The sequence below is a fragment of the Epinephelus fuscoguttatus genome, linkage group LG22, assembly GCF_011397635.1.
Source record: "Epinephelus fuscoguttatus linkage group LG22, E.fuscoguttatus.final_Chr_v1".
Classification (NCBI taxonomy): domain Eukaryota; kingdom Metazoa; phylum Chordata; class Actinopteri; order Perciformes; family Serranidae; genus Epinephelus; species Epinephelus fuscoguttatus.
In genome coordinates this window covers 13,811,482-13,830,656 of record NC_064773.1, presented here as the reverse complement: position 1 = coordinate 13,830,656, position 19,175 = coordinate 13,811,482, and the positions used below count along the sequence as shown (strand labels likewise).

Here is a 19,175-nt window from a genome sequence, read left to right as displayed (position 1 = left end):
TTAACCCAAACAATGTGCCATGTGACTGCAGTTGGTTCAGATCCAGGTCGGAACACGTTCTCACCACAAACGAACCGCACCAGAGTTCGTTTGTAACCAGACTGAGACCACCTCTTCAAGAAGGTCTCGATCCAGTTGTTTTGGTGCACACCTGAGTGCGACTGCTCTGTTCACACCTGCCCAAACAAATTTGAGTTTGAATAAACGGAACTAAACAGGGCAGGTGTGAAAGCACCCTTAGAGTTGTCGCCTTGGTGGCTGTAAACTCACTGTAGGGAGCCAGTCTCAAGTGGACATTCAAGGAACTGCAGTTTTTGGCACTTTCGCGTTCATTTTTCAGCCCTGGAGGTTGCAGATTGGTACATATTGACATCCATGATACACTATTGCTTACTGATCATCCCAATAAGTGAGGTTCTTGGACACCTTTTCAGCAATTGTTGAGGTGGATCAGACTAGCCTTATCTACAAGGTTATAATGTTTCTCTGATTACTTATTTTTCTTTTCCCTCCCTTACTGCTGGCACTATGTGGTATGATTACACCTCTCTCACATCAGCCTGATCTCATCACATGGAGGGCTATAACTTCAAAGGGATAATTGTCTATCCCTCCCTGCTGGAGCCTCTCCCAGCTCTGGACATTAAGCAGGAAAACACACCGGACAGGCCACCAGTCAAACTAGATTTGGTTTGCGGTAATGAAATCTGGTACAATAAAGAATGCTATTACGGAATGTGGCTACCCTCAAATCCTTTTAAAAAATTTGAATCATCTGGGGCCAAATAATTGCAGTTTTATCCGTTATGACCTTACAGTGTCAAATGTGAAACACACATTACTGTAAAATTAATGCTAGCGTCAGGTAATGGATTTTTTTGCATCAGTATATTTTTGTCTGAGCGACACTGATACCAATCTAACTATGACTGGTGTTCTTTAACACATTGATTTGTCCTTTTGCCAGTAATTTGAAAACAGCAATATGTTAAACAGGCACGAGCCTCCTTGGAAGGGATAAATGGACTAATGTATGGGCGGATGACTGTTTACACAGAGCGAGCACTTGCCCACACACACACACACACACACACACACACACACACACACACACACACACACACACACGTCCTCTGGGTTAGCCTCTTATTCTTGGACACTAATGAGTATAATTCAAGGACAGACTCACACTTACCTAAATGTAAAGATGCAGACATGTCTTGAGACGCACAGAAACATCTTGTCTTTCCACTCTCAAACCAGTAGACACCGACAAGGATTCGAAAAATGGATACAACATGAAAGAAAGCCTCTGTTGCAACAAAAGTCTGAATATTAAATTACAAGTGACATGTGATCTGAAAAGATAACCCTAATGAAATCTAGATCAATCCAAAGAAACGCAGCCCGAGCGTGAGAAAAACCTCGCATAGCAACATCATCGCTCTCACGCCGCTCAAAATGACACTTCATAACCAAAGCGCCATAATTTCCCATGTTAAACACCACATTCAACAACACACACACTCAGCAGGCATCAAAACAGTTAAACAGTTTCCTCATACCCAGGCAGGAGCTAATGGCCTCCCTGGCATTGATTGAGCGCTCAATATCAATCTCAGTAATGATCGTCACACAGGGTTTGCTAAATGCAACGGACTCAGTCACATGATTCTAATGTCCTTACACAGCGAGTCACTCCACATAAGTTGGACTATAAATGTGCAGAGTGACGGGCCTCTGAGGCCTCTGACTGTGCAGACATTTTTGTCATTGCCAAATGGCCAAATGCACTCAGTTATTTTTACAAGCAACAGTTATAATGATGAGAGGGGAGGGGAGTGGGATGGAGGAGGAGGCTGTTCCTGGTGTGATTTATCTGTCTGTCTTGCTCTCTTTCTGTAACTATATATGACCTCTTTCTTTTTCATTCTTTCACTTTTATTTGCATCACTTCCCCTTATAGCCTTCTTCCAGCTTTCTTTTTTCTCTCTGTCTTTACCTTCAGTGGTATCTAGTCATGCATATTGTTTTGTTTGCTATTCTCTAGAATGATAATAAACTGTTATTTTTTTTTTAGATGTGTAAGGGACCGTACACATGCCGTGTTTTTTGCACCCTCAAATTTATTGTTTTTTAATGTAGATGCGTTGCAGGTGTGCTCAAACACCAGAGCGGCGCACACACGTTCCCGCTACTTGGCGCTACTTTTGTACCTTTTTTTTTGAGCCAGCTGTCAAGAGGGCAGCGGCAGGTTGTGTCTGAGGTTGCCAAAAAACCTTAACAAGCATCATATCAGCAGAGGACATCCCCAGTCATTGCTAGGCTAATTTATACAGTGTAAAATGCCGTAGGCTTGTGCTAATAATGTTAGCATGTTATACTTGTTTGGAAAACATATTTAGTATAAGTATAAGTTGTTTTGTCGGTGAATCTTTTGAGCTGTAATGGAGCTGAAATTTGTAACATTACCTTTGTTAGGTGTTGCTGTCCCTGGCTTCATATGAGTAGAGGAAAAGTCCGCTAGCCACCAGGCTGATTTATACAATGTAAAATGCCATAGGCTTGTGCTAAAAACATTAGCATGTTATATTTGTTTGGAAAACGTGTTTAGTATAAGACAGTTGTTTTGTCGGTGAATCTTTTGAGCTGTAATGGAGCTGAAATTTGTAACGTTACCTTTGTTAAATGTTGCTGTTGTGCCTGGTTTCATATGAGTAGAGGAAAAGTCCGCTAGCCACTAGGCTAATTTATACAATGTAAAATGCCATAGGCTTGTGCTAATAACATTAGCATGTTGTATTTGTGGGGAAAATGTGTCCAGATAAAGACAAGTGTTTGTCTGTGAATGCTGTGAGTTATAGTGAAGCTGATTTGTGTACTTGTGTTTGAAACTGTCTCTATTAAGCCATGTTTAATGTGTGTTTAATGTGTGTTTTGAATCAACTAAACTTCACAGGAATCCTGCTGCCAACTACTGTTTTGGAGGCGTCACTGCAGTGTGACACAGACACACCACCGCACAAGTATAAATGCTCACAACGGTATAGGCTCTGCATGGATCTTACGCACAAGTATAAATCCCGCCTAAGAGTGGGCATAATAACATTAATCTCGCAACAGGGGAGACTAGTGCTATTAGTTGGAAAAAATATGTGCATATATCGGCATTGGCAATTGTTTAACTATCCTCCACTGCAGGATTCTGGCTTGGAGGGTCTGTGGTATGTGTTTGATCTCTTCCAGCTCTCAGGCAGGTGGTTGAAGGTGGGGTCTGGGCGGAGCTGTAGTTTACAAAGTAGCAAAGCTCGGCTGGTGTTTCCTCTCTCTGTCTCTATCTCTCTATCTCTCTATCTCCAAGGACAGGCTGCCACATTGATGCCACTCCGGCTGGCCAGCACTGTCAGCGTTGCCATGGCAATGTGTATCCAAGTGTGTGTATGTGGAAGAAGGAGACACACATACTTAGACACGCCCTGGTTTTCTATCTTGTTGTGTGGAGGAAGGACTGGTAACTTGATTAGGGGACTTTGTCTAGACGAGGCTGGCGTCCTTGTGGCTTTTACTGACGTGTCATCCTCATTCTGTTTTAACTGCAGTCGACTTTCTCCACAACCTCCACCTCTCTTTGTTCTTCTTTGCTTAAGTTCCTTCCTCCACCTTCGCCCCTACTTATTTTGTCATGTTTGCTCTTTTTTCATCTCTCCTCGCTGCCTCTTCCTTTTCTTCCACAGCTCTACCCCTTCACTCCACCCTCCGTCACTCCACGCTCCCCCTCATCCCTCGCTCCACTTTATTAAGCATATTAATAGTGGGGTGTGTGGAGACAAATGTGCTACTGTCTTTCTCCCCCGCATTAGTCCTGCTGATTGGAATCTATTCTCCCTGCTGATCCGGTGTGGGTGGTCAGACTGGGATTTATTATCGTGTGCGTGCGTGCACACTGGAGATGAATCAGAGTTTTTCTGTGTGTGTGAATGTGTTTCAGCGAGAGGGGAAGAAACACTCGGGGTGTGAGATTCGGCATGTGTGTATGTCACATCGCATGCACCTACTGTACTGTGTGCGGATCTCATGGCTGCGTATGCGTGTCTTCTTGCTCATTAGGCGGATTGGCATGGATGCGATGAGGGGAGATGAGAAGGGAGCGTCGCGGCCTTGGCAGGAGATCCGAAGGCTCGCCTGATGCCCGTTTGCATCAACGCTGTGTGGCACCTGTCAGCCCAAGACACACACACACTGTGATGTGCTGAGATACTCTGACACTGTGTATGTGAGCGTGTTTGTACCGAAGTCACGGTCCCTGTGGCAAAGCTCACAGCATGGAAATTGATTTTTTTTTTTTTCCTTTTCTTTTTGCACTCTTGTGCCACTTGATACACGTCCTGTTTAGTTTACAGAGCCAGCTGCCAAACTCTGAGGTGTCTTCATCTCCATCCCTCTCTCCTCATCCCTCCTTCCTCCATCTTCCTCCCTCTTACTGTCATTATGTCTGTGACCTGTGTCCTTGCGACAAGTTGGACGCCTTCCCAGGATGTTCTAATCAGCTGATTGGGATTCCCCTCCATGCCAAAATGTTCCCAGACAAAGTTTCTGTCTTGTAATTCTATTTTACCTGCCCATAAAACTTCCTTGACAGTAATGAATGAGATTTCTGCAATGTCACACACTGTGTTGTTGGTTTCATTCTGGATAATGACAACCAATATCAACAAGTGGAAACCTTTGCAACCTCATGATCCAAGTGAGGCGTAAAAAGGTTGCTCTTTATCTCCAGGCAGTGGAGATAACTAAGGCCCTGTTTCCAATCCAAATAAGCATAATCCAGATTTCGCAACGCCTTCTTTTGCCCCCCAGATAAAATTGATCTTGTAACTTGTGTCCTTGTTTTCAGAGAACTTTCAGAGAGGATCGTTCTGATCCTGATACCACAGGACCTGGATTACAGACTCTAGATGTGCAGTCTTTGGAGAGACGTCCATGTGTTGGTCAAGTAATACATTTCACTAACATGGATCAGTTTGAATTATTTTTCATATGCACATAATAGGCCAGAACTGCAGAATTAGCCGGGGCTGTTTATCACCATCTCTCTATTTATTAGCGTTGCACAATGCAGGCAAGAATTATGTTGCGTGGACAGTGTGGAGGGTCTTGTGGGTCTTGAGGGTTTTGTTTTTGGATTATTTTGGTGCACATTGAGAATATTTTATTGGTTAATGATTTTGTATGGCCTATGTCACTTTAATATGAAAGAATAAGTGCCATGTGTTCTACATGTCTTCACATCCACCTTGAGCCTATGCAGAATCCACCTGTGGGATAATGATTATCCTCATTTTTGTGCCTCTGCACCAGTGTTGGGTAAGGGTTACTTTAAAAGTAATCAAACTACGTGACTGTGTTACTTTCTAAAAAAGTAACCAGTTACTTTACTGCGTTAGTCCCTGAGTGAAGTAACTCAATTACTTTACAAGTACTTCCAACGTTACTCCCTGAGAAAAGTAACTCAAGCACTTTTGAGTATTCTACATTTCCTATTGGGCAATGGATCACAGGGCGCTAAGCCTACATTTTTTTGTCTCCAAAATTAAAGTTATGGACCACTTGCCCTTCACTGAGATCCAGTTCTCCCATCACAGCCGTCACTTTGACCAGTAGAAACACAGAACGATCTGCTGCCATAGACAACTGTATGACAACAGCACCCCAGCGTTTTTATTATTTCCTCTAGGGATGTTACCACACAGAGTAAAAGGGGGAAATGATGGTGTGAAACAGCAGAGGCACTTTGTCAACCCGCTGAGTTAACGTTACTGTCATTAGCATCAAGCTAGCAAACAATGGTACATCCTCACGTTCGAACATAGAGTAATAACATTAACAAATAGCGGCGGGGCTTTTACTCACCACAACTGCAGAAGCTCCCAGCTTCATTTGAAACAAACTACATTACAGACGGTCCCTTATTTATTAATCCCTCTGTGTGTTTATATATTTACTTTTTATCTGCTCCGTTGTCTTTATAAAGTTAACATATCGCACCGTCATTTCAAACTCAGCACTTTTTCAAATTAAAAGTCCCTTATAACCTCAGCTGAGAGAATCCCTCCATTTTCTAAATAGGCTTTTATTCCGAAACATTTGTCAGAACTTCCTGTGGAAGATACAGTAGCTTGATAGTTTACGTATGGCGCTTCAAATGTAGCTCCTGCCATCTGCTGACGCTTTTAGGTGACTACAACAACATGTCGGCTGGCACATGAACAGACACAGTGACTCAAATAATAGTAAAATAAAGATAGGACAAGAATAACCCGATGACATCACACACGCCGTGAAAGACGACCGGGGATAATTGGTGAGTACCAGCGTGTACCAGGCATAATGCAAGTCCCGAGTCTGAAATATGTCTGTCAGCGAGTCCGACTCCACCTATTGCGACTCCACCGTAGACAACGGCAGCATTTCTCCGACCACGTAGCAAGCCACAAGCTCTGCGGCTTCTTTTAGACTGATAGGTTTAACGTTATCTCCATTATTAGAATCAAATGACAGCCGTTGCTGTTTCGGAGCTGAAGAACCAGCGTTCTAAAAGTAACGGAAATAACTGATGCCTTGTTTGAAAATGTACTAAAGTATTTGATTACTCAAACAGCAAACTAACGCATTAGGTTACTCGTTACTGCAAAAAGTAATCAAAGTACTCTAAGTACTTTGTAACGCGTTATACCCAACTCTGCTCTGCACTGGGTTGTCAGTCCCGTTCTAATGAATACAACATTTAAAGAAAGCCTTGATGCAATTTCCTCAAATTTGGCACAAACATCCACATGTACTCAGCAATAAGCTGATTAGATTTTGGTGTTCATAGGTCAAAGGTCAAGGTCACTATGACCTTATCCCTCTCATTCTTGTGGATGTGATATCTCACGAACACCTTGAGGGAATTTCTTCAAATTTGGCACAAACATTCACTTTTACTTGACAAATTGATTGGACTTTGGAGGTCAAAGGTCGTTGTGAACTTGCATCCATCTCATCCTCTTGAATGCAATATCTCAAGAAGGCCTTGAGGGAGTGTCCCTCAAATTTGGCACAAACGTCCACTTGGAATCAAGGATGTACTGATTAGATTTTGGTGGTCAAAGGTCACTGTGACTTCACAAAACATGTTTTTGGCCATAACTTTTATTTATGTGCTAGTTATGACAAAAAATTCACACAAATGTCCACAAATTTAGGGGGAGACATTTGGTCAGACACTAAATTGGTGACACTCGTCTTGAAACTGTGCTGACTGTATAGATCTTGTGTGCTGCCAGGAGGAAGGTGTTTGTGAAGCATCCATGCTCTCACAGACAATCAGACATGGATGTAAACTGTAAATGCATCGTGACTGGTGCATAGAGGCATACAACAGTGAGGTGGTAATCCAAGTTGGCATCAAAACCATCCTTATCTTCACCTTTAGAGTTTTGAAATGCCATAAAACAACATATGATCTGGTTTCTGGATTGGATGGGATTACCAAATCTGTATCCCAATTAGTGGGATCAGGACCACATTGTATGGTTTTAAGATTTAATTGCATCTGGAGAATTCTGATCTGGATTAAATGTTTTAGAATACTGGGTATTAACATGTGTCTTGGGTGACCGCATCACATGTAGACAGCTTTTAGGTCAGGGTTGAATGCACCCAATACATTCTCAAAGCATCTTGATATCTGATCACTCAAACAAACCATATTTGGAGGTGGTCTGTGCTACATATGGACACAATTTTTCAGCAGTGTGTATGCTAATGTGTCCTGAGCCACATTAAAGGACTGCCTAGTCAGCTGAAGGCCTGTCTCTGGAGATGCTCTCCTCCCGGTGAGCGGTCAGTTGAACATCTGCCCAGTTAGCACAAGCTAACACAGCACAGTTGTTAAACCCATTAATAACTATTAGGTAATGCTATCCATATGATGCTAACATTTTGCAACTTAATTGTTCCGAGGAAGGTGAAGGCGGGAAAACTCTTACCAACTGTCCCCGGGTCAGAGCTCGCACTCCCACAGCAGGAGTTTCTGAGTGGTGGGGAGGTGGAGGAACCACAGGTGCGCTAGCTTTGCATATGGAATTGACGTACGTGTTTATTCACTTATAGAGCGGGGAAGTGAGATCCAATCACAGCTATTGTTGAGAGACGCATGTGGAGACACATTCTAATGCCAGGTGTAAACAGCCTCTATAAGGGCTTTTCTCACCTTTATCACCTCGACAACTTTCTATAGAAATAAATATTGGAGTCAAGTGTCTGTGTGCTGGTGCCATATCTCCCTTCCCCCTCGGCCATGGCTGCTATGAGTGTGTTGCGTGTCTCTACATCTTCATATCGCCTGGGGTGGTTTTCACACACATTTGTGATAACCACACGCGGTCTTTACTCCTGTGACATCACCAAACAATCAGCTAATTTGTCAGATGGTCCTCACACACCACCATCCATTCGCACACAGGTATATTTACATCAATGGAACTGAAAATGGTATTCTAATAGTTTGACTACTGATCAAGTTGCTGCCTATCTTTCTCATTAATATTATTTTGCACATTATAATATTTAACAATTAAAATGCAGTCTGTGTCGACATTCTGACAGAAATCTAATTTTTCAACGACAGCTGAAAACAGCAAGCCCAGCATAGTGTGGTGTGCAGTGTGGTGTCCAGCAGAACCACAGCTCAGCTGGCTCTTATGAAGTCCTCTCACCCCCAGAGCTCTCTGCAGAGTTTACTGTTCCTGCTGCCCACATCACTCCATCCAATAACTCATCCAGATCCACTGCTGTTACAGTTTATTCTCCTTTTCTGTGCAAATTGCAGCATTAATTTGCAAGGCTAATTTGCCTGATGAATGAATGATGAAAATTTGCTTTATTGAGGAATTTCAGGGTGCTTAACAATGTGACCCTTGAGAGTAGCTCACACATTGCAACACAATGTGATTAAATTTGGTGTTTTAATGTGTTGATGCTTGGATATGGTAAAATGGTGCGTCCCTTTTGGCTCTCATGGAAAACAATACAAGCAGGTAATTTGATATGTTTTGTCCAATTGTTTAATATGTACTCCTTTCTGATTGTTAAAGCTAGAGTAGGCAGTTTAATTGTGGCGTCTTTGGGCAACAATCCCATCATAAACTTTGGGCATATTGTAATTCAAGTGGACTGAGAGAAAACGAGATCTCTGCACCCCCTCTTGGCTCTGTTTTCAGGCTTAACACACTTTTGCCAATCACAGGTCATCACAGAGAGAGCATTCCTATTGGCTGATCTACAAACCCAGTTGTATGTGCACGTTCCAGATTGCACAAGCCTGTTTTCATGCCAGAGAACCTTGCAGAGAAGGTTGCTATTTCAACATTGGCACCAACTGCCTACACTGCTAAGTAACCCGAAAAAGGAAGACAGACTTATCCAAAAAATAAGAATAAGAATCTGACAATAAACGTAACATAAGCACTTGTCAATGTTGGTGAAGCAGTTTAGAGATGGAGAGAAATGTTAACTGCTAGCTGCAGCTTCATGTTTACGTTTATGGAGCTATTGTCGGCTAGAGCTTCGAATCACAGTGCGTGCTCCAGAGATTGAACCCGAGGCAGTGGCTGCAGTAACCCGAATCCAGTCAGCGCAAACCCCAGCTCCAGAGGACCAAACAGCCTGGACTCCCCACTGGATCAGCAAACTTTCTGTTGCTGCCTTCACACAGGTTGGACCCAGAGGTGCAGTTGGCAACCACTGCTGCTGGGGTTCTGCCTTTTTTGCCCTTTCCAGGTTTTTACCTCCCCCAGCTTGAAGACAAAAAATCAGCATTTGTTGGTGGACAGAAACATTACAATACACGTGTGTGAGAGTCTTTTGCAGCACTGTGAATGCCAGCACAAAGGATGCACTGATGCACACGTCACAATAAGTAGTGAGTGGCTAGCATCACTGAGTACAGGGCCCCCTCTGATACGATGATTGCAGGTTCTCACCACTTCAGCCGCCACTGTATAATTACTTTCAAATGCACAGGCGGTTTCAGCCACCAGTGAGCTGATGACAGGGAACACCACGGGGCATCGTTTGGCATGGCACCACGCAGCCTTCCCTCTTCACCTCCTCCCACCGCCGTCACCCTCATCAGTCACTGCCAGAATCCAGTTTGATTTGTTTTTGCAAGCATCTACATGCCTCACAGGGAATATTTAGTATCTTGGTTTCCATATTCAGTTCCCATGTCTTCTCACCACATGAATCATTCATTTTTATTTTATTTTTTTTTATTTCACGTCTTCACTTGTTCACTATGTGACAATTAAATAAAAAAATTCAAATTTTTTAATTTGGCATGGCTGAGCATCTTTGCTGAATGTACTATCATCTGAAACAATGTCCTCATTCTGAGTTGTTGTAAATGTTGACCGCACAGTGAAGCACCAACCCAAGTCCAACCCACGTAGTTGTCCCTCCATTGTGACATTAGAAAGTGTCACATTTATCTTGCAAGTGTACTCTTCTTCAACGTTTTGTTTACTTCCTGGATTTTTCCCACATGGAAATTCTGACCAATCAAGAGCAGCTTTCTTGCGCAAGGCATTTGATCTGGTCTGCTTGTAAATGCTGCCGTGAGAACATGAACCAACTCTTGGCAATTATACAACTTTGTAATAAAAGTAGTCCCTGATTCAGGCAAAGACACTGTCTTGGTTAGTCTTGTTGGCCATCTAGTTCCCGCAATCGCCAACTGGTTGAAATAAACCCTTATTTCACTGAGTTAAATGTGAAAAAATGCTGTTTTACCCATGGTCTCTTCATCTGCTGTTGCTAGCTGGTTGTTTACAGTCCTGTAAAGGTTAATTTGCCCTACCCCTCACCACTTGAATTTGACCACAGTATCTTTAGTTTTCCACCAGTAGAGACCGGAGACTGACCTCTGGTGACAAGTGATCTAAATACCTCGGTATACCGTGATGCAGCCCAAGCCGACTGCATCTCACACTGTTGTGTACAGTGCTACAGTACTGAGCTTTTTGGGTCTGGTCTTCCAAGCCTACATCTGTCCCACATCCCTGCAAAACTCTAATTGATTTTAGCACTGGTCATCGTGTACTACATTGCTGTCATTGTTCATTTTAGTCAAACCATACAGTTTGAAAACAAGGCGCGGCTCCAACTAGAAAACAATGTTTTGATGCATTGGATGTGCTGAATGTGCATATTAAGGCAGTACAGGAGGAGGTGCGCATTAATAATCCTCCAGGACTGTAACATGCTCATGTTTAACCCAAACAATGTGTCATGTGACTGCAGTTGGTTCAGATCCAGGTCGGAACACATTCTCACCACAAACTAATCACACCAGAGTTCGTTTGTAACCGGACCGAGACCACCTCTAACCAAACAGTTGTGAAAGCACCCTAAGATGCAGCCAAAAAACCTTACAGTTGTGTAGTTGAGATCACATTAGACGCTAAATTCAAAGATGGGTGTAGTCTGAGCAAAGGGGCTGGAAGTTGGGGTGTAGGAAGTCGGGAAGGGGCCATTTCCCCCCTAACTTTATGCCCCTGGCCCAAATTCATTTTAAGTTGCGGATTACTGTATCACAGCTGGAGTGATCCCATCACAAGTTGGTCTCTAGCTTTGCCTAACTAACTAAAAGTACTTTATCAAAGAAATCAGCAGCCAGTGGCTTCCTTCCATCTCTTTTTCATGTCATCTCCCCTTTTTCTCTGTTCACTCAACATATCATTTCTCTTATCTCATCAGACTGAAAACAGAATTTTGATGCAGAAATCTCATTTGTAAAACATTCAAAAATTAATAGACGTTGCTTTATAACTATCATATTGGGGTTTTTTCAAACCCTGAAGAAAAACACTTCTACTGAGTTTTTTTTTAGGTATTGGTTATATCCATGTTTGTTGCTCCAACTTTACAGACACACAAACAAAAGCCCCCTCCTTCCCCTCAGTGTCCCTCCGGCCATGAATCCATGCCTGACAAATAGAGCTGAGCTGACTTGCGTAGCTACAGTGATACTTTTCATTTCTTCCTCTCATCATGATGACCTCGAGCAAGCAGCAGACACATGGCCACAGAGATGGATCTGTTTACAGTGAAACAGTGATTTGTTCTAGTATTTGGCTGCGATTAAAGGACGCTGCCTCGCCACGCCTTTGATATTGTTCCTGAAGGCTCATCAGTGATTCCTGACCTGCCCATTGAGGGGGGTAGGGGGGTTTAATGTCTGTTGTGTGTGTCTGCATCCAAATGCCCGAGGGAGACTATAATGGCTTTGTCAATTTTACACAAAGGAAACACTTTAACAGACACAGTGAGTAAGGACACACTCTGCGTCTCGGTCATTTATTTTGTCTCTCCCCCTCATCATGTATCTACACCCACACAAATCACCTAATGGGTCGGTCACTACATCGACTTCCTGCTGTGGCAGCTAGTGGGCAAATGAAATACAACACAACTATATGTGATCTTTCCTTGTTAGTTCACTCTTCAGTATGTGCAGTATGGGCGGGGAAAAATACCAGTGGTTCCTGTGTGAGGTCTTGTTACCCTGAGACTTCTTGTTACTGATGTCACAGAAACCAGCAGGACTAATCCATTAAGGGCCATCCTCTGGGAGCAGAGAGATGAGGCCTGAACAAATTGTCACCACTTATCATTGGGACACGCTTTGCTCTACAATGCCACAGGGAGCAATATAAGGCTCGGGTCTAAACACTCTCTTTATCCGACAAAGCATGGAAATAGAGCCTTGGTAGAGGAGGTGGTTGTGAGGAGGGGAAGAGGCGAGGAGCCAGAGGGAGCATGAGAGCCACAGGATGGTGTTGAGAGATTGAAAGGAAATAAATAATCGTTGATTTTTGCTTCCAGATGGGAACCAAGTTTCTAGTTCCGGATTTATTTTGAGGTCAAAATGCTCTGAACTAAAATTAGGCATAGGAACCAGAACAAAATGGCTTTAAAATGGCTGCTTGATTATTTAACAGACAGGGAACAGTATGTCTCAAATAGAGCTAAGCTACGTTGTGGAGTACCTCAGGGCTCCATTCTTGGACCTCTTTTGTTCTTGATTTACATAAATGACCTCCCTAGGGTTGGCAAAAATGCACTGCCTTTTTTATTTGCTGATGATACAGGTCTGGTATCTTCACATGAAAATTTTAGCACAATCGTTCAAGAAGCAAATGGAGAGCTATCATCTATTTCTACAAGGTTTCAGATGAACAAACTGTTTTTGTAACGAAAATAATAAATATAACAAAGATAAAGCCAAAATTTTCATTGACAACATTGGAATAACTCAACATTGACAACATTGGAATAACTCAGGTTCCTTCTATTACATTTCTAGGGGTCAAAGTAGACAAAAAACTAACTTGGAAATACCATATTAAACTTGTCTGAAAAAAGACTGAAGTCAGTTGGTGTCTTAAGTAGAATTCGTTCATTGGCCCATCATTCTTGTATTCTAACTTTTTACTATTGCTTAATTTAATCTCATCATGTATTATAATACTGATTGGGCTACTGTTTGTCCCACCTACCTCAATAACATTTTTCTAATTCAAAAGACATTTTTAAGAGTGACTAGCTTTGCTAAAAAAAAAAATGCAAATCATCTGCTTCTATCTTTAGAAAATATCAACTTTCATCAATTTTTGATATGAACATACACCAGACTTGTGTGTTAATGTGTAACTATGTACATCACACTCATACTTGCCAGAACTTTTTTAAGTCTTCCTCAGACATTCACTCATATTCCACAAGACATTAAGGACCTTTATCTTCCATATTGTCAGACTTCTCTTAATCAGTATTCATTACAATACAGAGGACCACCTCTTTGGAACAACCTCCATCTCTACAATCATCATCTACATTACCGTTATTCAAAAAACATCTGAAAAGACTCTTATCACTTCCTTAATTTTTTTTTAACTAGTTCATATTTTTTTTTGTAGTTGTAAATTGTACATCTTTAACAACTTCTTAGTCCAGAACTTTTATTCAACTCTGCTTCCTTCATTTTAATCCTTTTCTTTTTATGTATGATTGTTGTGATTTAATGGGGTGGACATCTTCATAAGCCATTTTTGGCCTGTAATCTCTCCTGCACAATGTTTTAACTTTAATTTTTTATTCTCTGTATTTCCTATACATGTATGTGCAAATAAACTAAAATAAAACTCACTAGCATCTTTGCCTCTAAGGCCACAAAAACGATCCACTGAAAACAGAATCGTTTCTCATTTTCGTTTTGAAAAAAGTTCCGCGCTTAGATGACAACATTTTGATCACAATCGCCGTGCACACGGATCCACAAAAATGACCAAAAACGCTGCAGTATACATGCCTGGCCAGTAGTTGGCGGTGTGACGCTTACGCTTCCTTCTACAGAGGGGCATTTTCACGACCCAAAACGCCGCTTTCTTGTAAATGATAGGCCAAAATGCAACTAAAGTTTACCTTTTCAGTTGAAATCGTTGTCGTAAAACGGGACCTAAGACTGTAGTACTTGTGGCAAAGCTGTGCCTCTTCCTGCTGAGTCGTGAATTTCATATCTGAGTACTGTTGCTTCACACTAACTTGCCATAACTCACTTTTAACTATACACATGTAGCTTCTAGTTGTCTGTCACGCAGGACTCTGCCTCAGCAAACCTGGGATCCCCCTGGCTGTCCCCCGTCTCGCCCTGATGTCTCTTTTTTTCTGTTCTTTGTTTTATCTTTAACCCAGTAGCTCTCACAAAAGCACACACACATAGAGATGAGGCATCCACACACACACACACACACACACACACACACACACACACACACAGTATGAGTCATGAACAGCATCAGTTTGACATGCAGCCCACTCTCCCAGGCAAAGCACTGCCTTTTTTGATCAAACTAGATTGTTGGAGCATTAAGCCAGTAAGAGCTCCTGCAGACAAACAGGTAAACAAAACGTTTACTGTATGTCTGTCCCCCGAGCAGCTGGGAGACGATTTTGTCTTATTCCAGAAATATCAAATTGAATCATTCTGTTATTGCCTCCCTCTTTCCTCTCTCCCCTTTCGCCTCTCCTTTGCTCACTTACCACAGCTGTAGGTTTTGGTGTGTGTGTGAGGGTGTGTTTTCACAGCAGAAAAAAATAAAAGAAATGGAAATATCTCATTGTAGCAGATTGACGTCAGTTTCAATATCCGTGAGGAGGCCTCCTCTCAGCCGTCAATGTCAGTGTCCCAAGACTGGCGTGTGTGTGTGTGTGTGTGTGTGTGTGTGTGTGTGAGAGAGAGAGAGAGAGAGAGAGAGAGAGAGAGAGAGAGCTTTCTAGCTAGTTTCTCCCTCTTCAGAATTGCTTTTTCAGAATAAATGTTTTTTGAGAAGCCTTGACATTTTGTGCTGTGTGATTTCTATGATTTTGTACTTCTGTACAAATATGACTCATTTAATCCTTCTGTGTGTGTGTGTGTATGTCTGTGCGTGTGTGTGTGTGTGTGTGTGTGTGTGTGTGTGTTTCAGCCACCATCATTCTAAATGAGCTAAATTGGACTGAGGCCTTGGAGGATGTTTTCCGGAAAAACAAAGAGGAAGATCCGTCACTCCTCTGGCAGGTGTTTGGCTCAGCCACCGGATTGGCTCGGTACTACCCAGGTGAGCAGCACAGCAGCCAAAGGGGTCGCTGTGACAGCCTGCTGATCTTCCTGTGGTCAGTGACGAGGACAAATGTTGCCACTTAAGGCCCATTTCATCATGTTGCAGGCAAATGCATGCAACCACAAACTTTTCAAGCACTGTGTAGCTGTGGGCAAATTTTGTCACAAGGCTGTCTTGCGACTTTGGGCTGAGGAAGAGGCACGATAGTCATGAATCACTTTTTGAAATACATGTTTGTAAATACAGTCATGACCATCTCTCATGGTGATGTGATTCAACAACATGCACCTCTTCATCACCTCGAAAGTCACAAGTCATGAGAGTATACTTTTGAATTGTCCTCCATTCCTCAAGAATTGTGTCAAAGGAGCTGTATGCAGCTTTCAAAGCATATCTATGATTTATGCGGGATTTATACTTCTGCCTCGAAACAATGCCAAACCTATTTATTTATTCATTTACTTATACGTTGGGATTTATCCTGGCTTCATATGAGCAGAGGAAATCTCCGCTTGTTGCTAGGCTAATTTATACAATGTAAAATGCCATGGGCGTGTGCTAATAACATTAGCATGTTCCATTTGCTTGGAAAACGTGTTTAGTATAAGACAGTTGTTTTGTCGGTGAACCTTGTGAGTTGTAATGGAGCTGAATTTTGAAACGTTACCTTGGTTAAATGTTGCTGTTGTCCCTGGCTTCATATGAGTAGAGGAAAAGTCTGCAAGCCTCTAGGCTAATTTATACAATGTAAAATGCCATAGGCTCATGCTAAAAACATTAGCATGTTATATTTGCAGGGAAAAGGAGGGTGGAAGCTATGCTTTGATGATGACACCATTCTGCTACTGTGGGTGAGGACAACATAATCAGCGATACACGCCACATGAGTGCAGTGCAGTGTAGCTAGCCAGTGGAATGCACACACAGGGACTCGCATACGCTAACGTACGACATGGCCAGACAGTGAACGGCAACAAAGACAGTTTAATCTGATAAGGTTGCTTTTAATTAGTTACTTAAAGCTATAGTTGGTAATGTTGGAGAGCTAGCAAGATTTGAAAGCGGCACCTCCTCTAAGCTCCACCCCCTCCCGTCAGTGCTCCGTCCAAAGCCACGAGCCCAGACATGCCTGAACGCGCAGCCTGCAGTGAGCAGAGCAGAGGAGAGCCGAGTAAAATAACAAATCCCCCCAAAGCAAACAAATAATTACCTGTCCAACAGAAAGACAGCAACCTCTGCATCACTTCAGCTCCCTCAGTTGTTTCCACCGTTCAAAAGCTGGACTGCTGTTGATGTCTGGTTTGTCCTCTCACTTTATCCAAAGCCTTTTCTGCCTCTGACTTTGTTTTCTCAGCCTGTTTAGTGGGGTGAGCCGTTACAAGTAACACTGGAAGTGGTACTTTTGGCTGCATTTTCTCTGCCATTGTGCAGCAAACTCCTGCTAACTCAGTATTTCTGCTGAGGAGTGTGCTGAATATTTCCGGCAACGGTGACATGTGATGAGTGCGCGCAGGGAGGAGGGAGGGACGGAGGGGGGCTCAGGTAATACGAGACATGAAGGCATCTGATTGGTTCTTTCCATTCGCACCGAATGGCAGAGATTGGTCAGAGTTTTCACAGGCTTGCAGCTGCCACAGATGTTTGATTTTTTTTCATTCCTTTTTCTGAACACATTATGTATTGACTACTCTCAGGATGGAAGGACCATTTTACCCAGTATAACAAAAAGTGTTTCTGAACAGGATTACCAACTATAACTTTAACGCTATAAAACAGGGTTTTTACAACATGATTGACAACTGTGTGAGCAAATGGGTGGGCTCACATTTAGTGGTGCTGCTCGCAATTGGTTGGACGGGTGTATGGGCGGGAAACTTGAAACCGCAGATATCGCTATAGGGGCAGACTCCGGCAAGATGGCATTAGCTGTAATCAGGATATTCTAGCTTCACTTCTGTACACTGGGGGTAAGTGGAGACACATTGTCCATAATTATATACAGTCTATGATCCCACCCCAGATTCTGAATCATAGATGGGCTCTGAATGTCACATACAGCTCCTTTGAGATGTGAGATATAGGAGGATTTGGCCACTGACGCATATATACCTTAAACCCAAGCATAATGTGAGGTAATTTTCCTCCCCAATCACAGCATCCCCTTGGATCGACTCAAGCAATTCAGCCAGTAAGATCGACCTCTACGATGTGCGGAGGCGACCGTGGTGAGTGCAGTCGCTCATTATGGGAGCTGCAGTTTTGTTTCTTGTGTCTCCAATCATCTCATTGACAAGTCATTTCTCTGGTGTTTGTCAAAGGCAGACACGTGGCTCGTTCAGTCCACCTGTGTCATTGTCATATTAAACATTAATTTGCAAAGACTGTATTTGCATGTCACATAAACTGATAAGAGCACCTGCGCGCACACACAGAGTTTAAAACAATCAAATCCAGGTCTCTGACTGCAGCTAAACCCACTCAAACAAACACATCAGAGCACTATGATGATTAAGCCGCTGCAGATCAAGAGGCACCGATACAAAAGCTTCATTAGTCTGCTAAAAATGATTAAAATCAGGCTGGAAGCCACCAATACTCTTTTAACCATGTTATTAAATTTCATTAGCTTCAAAAGCCCCGTCGGCGACTGAGCACTTGAACTCTGAACAAAGACACACAACTGTTTGTTTATCACAGAAATGGAGGGAGAGATGTAATTAAATACAAAGCTCTCATTGATTTCATATGCAAATGATAGTGATATTTGCTTACTCGCTCAAAGAGAAACGAGTGATGAGACCACAGAATGTACAGCCTCATCACTATTTTATGTGCTGAAGTTTGTGTTGTGCAGGTTTCTTAGAGTTTAGTTTTATAAATGACTCCTGCATTATAATAACTCCCATTTCTACTTGTGTGCTCATGTACATCTCTTTATGTGCTCAATATCCATGACCTTTCTGTGCATGTGTGTGTCTCTTATTACTCACCAGGTACATTCAGGGGGCAGCGTCACCCAAGGACATGCTGATCCTGGTGGATGCGTGAGTGACGACCTTATGATTCATCCATTACAGTCAGATTTAGTTTTCTTTGGGGGGCCAGAAGGCCCTGATGCTAACTCTCTGACTGCGCCGCGCTCACGGCTGCCTCAGCACTCATGTGACACGGACAAACAAAAAGTAGTCAGTGTATCAGGCGACTTCATCGTTTACAGTCCAGTTGTTTCTCCCTGTGATGAGTGACGGTTTAGAAGAGCTGAGATGTTCAGAGAGGATTCTGGAGCGACGGCAGGCACAACAGCAGCTCAGACTTTAATTAGATTAAAGAACTGCAGATCATTTTTAACAAACAGTATCCATTTAAAAACTGAGAATAGGGGTTTATTTTCAATATTTTCTGGGGCCAAACAGTTGAAACCATTTTCCAATTTAGGATGTTTAGGGAGTTTAAAAACAAGTGTTGCCTGTG

At 42.6% G+C, this 19,175-nt stretch overlaps 1 protein-coding gene across 1 annotated transcript in view; it reads left to right on the top strand.

Moving 5' to 3' along the window:
• cacna2d1a (calcium channel, voltage-dependent, alpha 2/delta subunit 1a) overlaps positions 1–19,175 on the top strand; it is a 171,913-nt gene that overhangs the window by 79,955 nt on the left and 72,783 nt on the right. Inside the window, exons 7-9 of the mRNA XM_049566230.1 lie at positions 15,570–15,701; positions 17,860–17,929; positions 18,698–18,748. Coding sequence (XP_049422187.1) covers positions 15,570–15,701; positions 17,860–17,929; positions 18,698–18,748 — 253 coding nt within the window. The remainder of the gene's footprint in view (positions 1–15,569; positions 15,702–17,859; positions 17,930–18,697; positions 18,749–19,175) is intronic.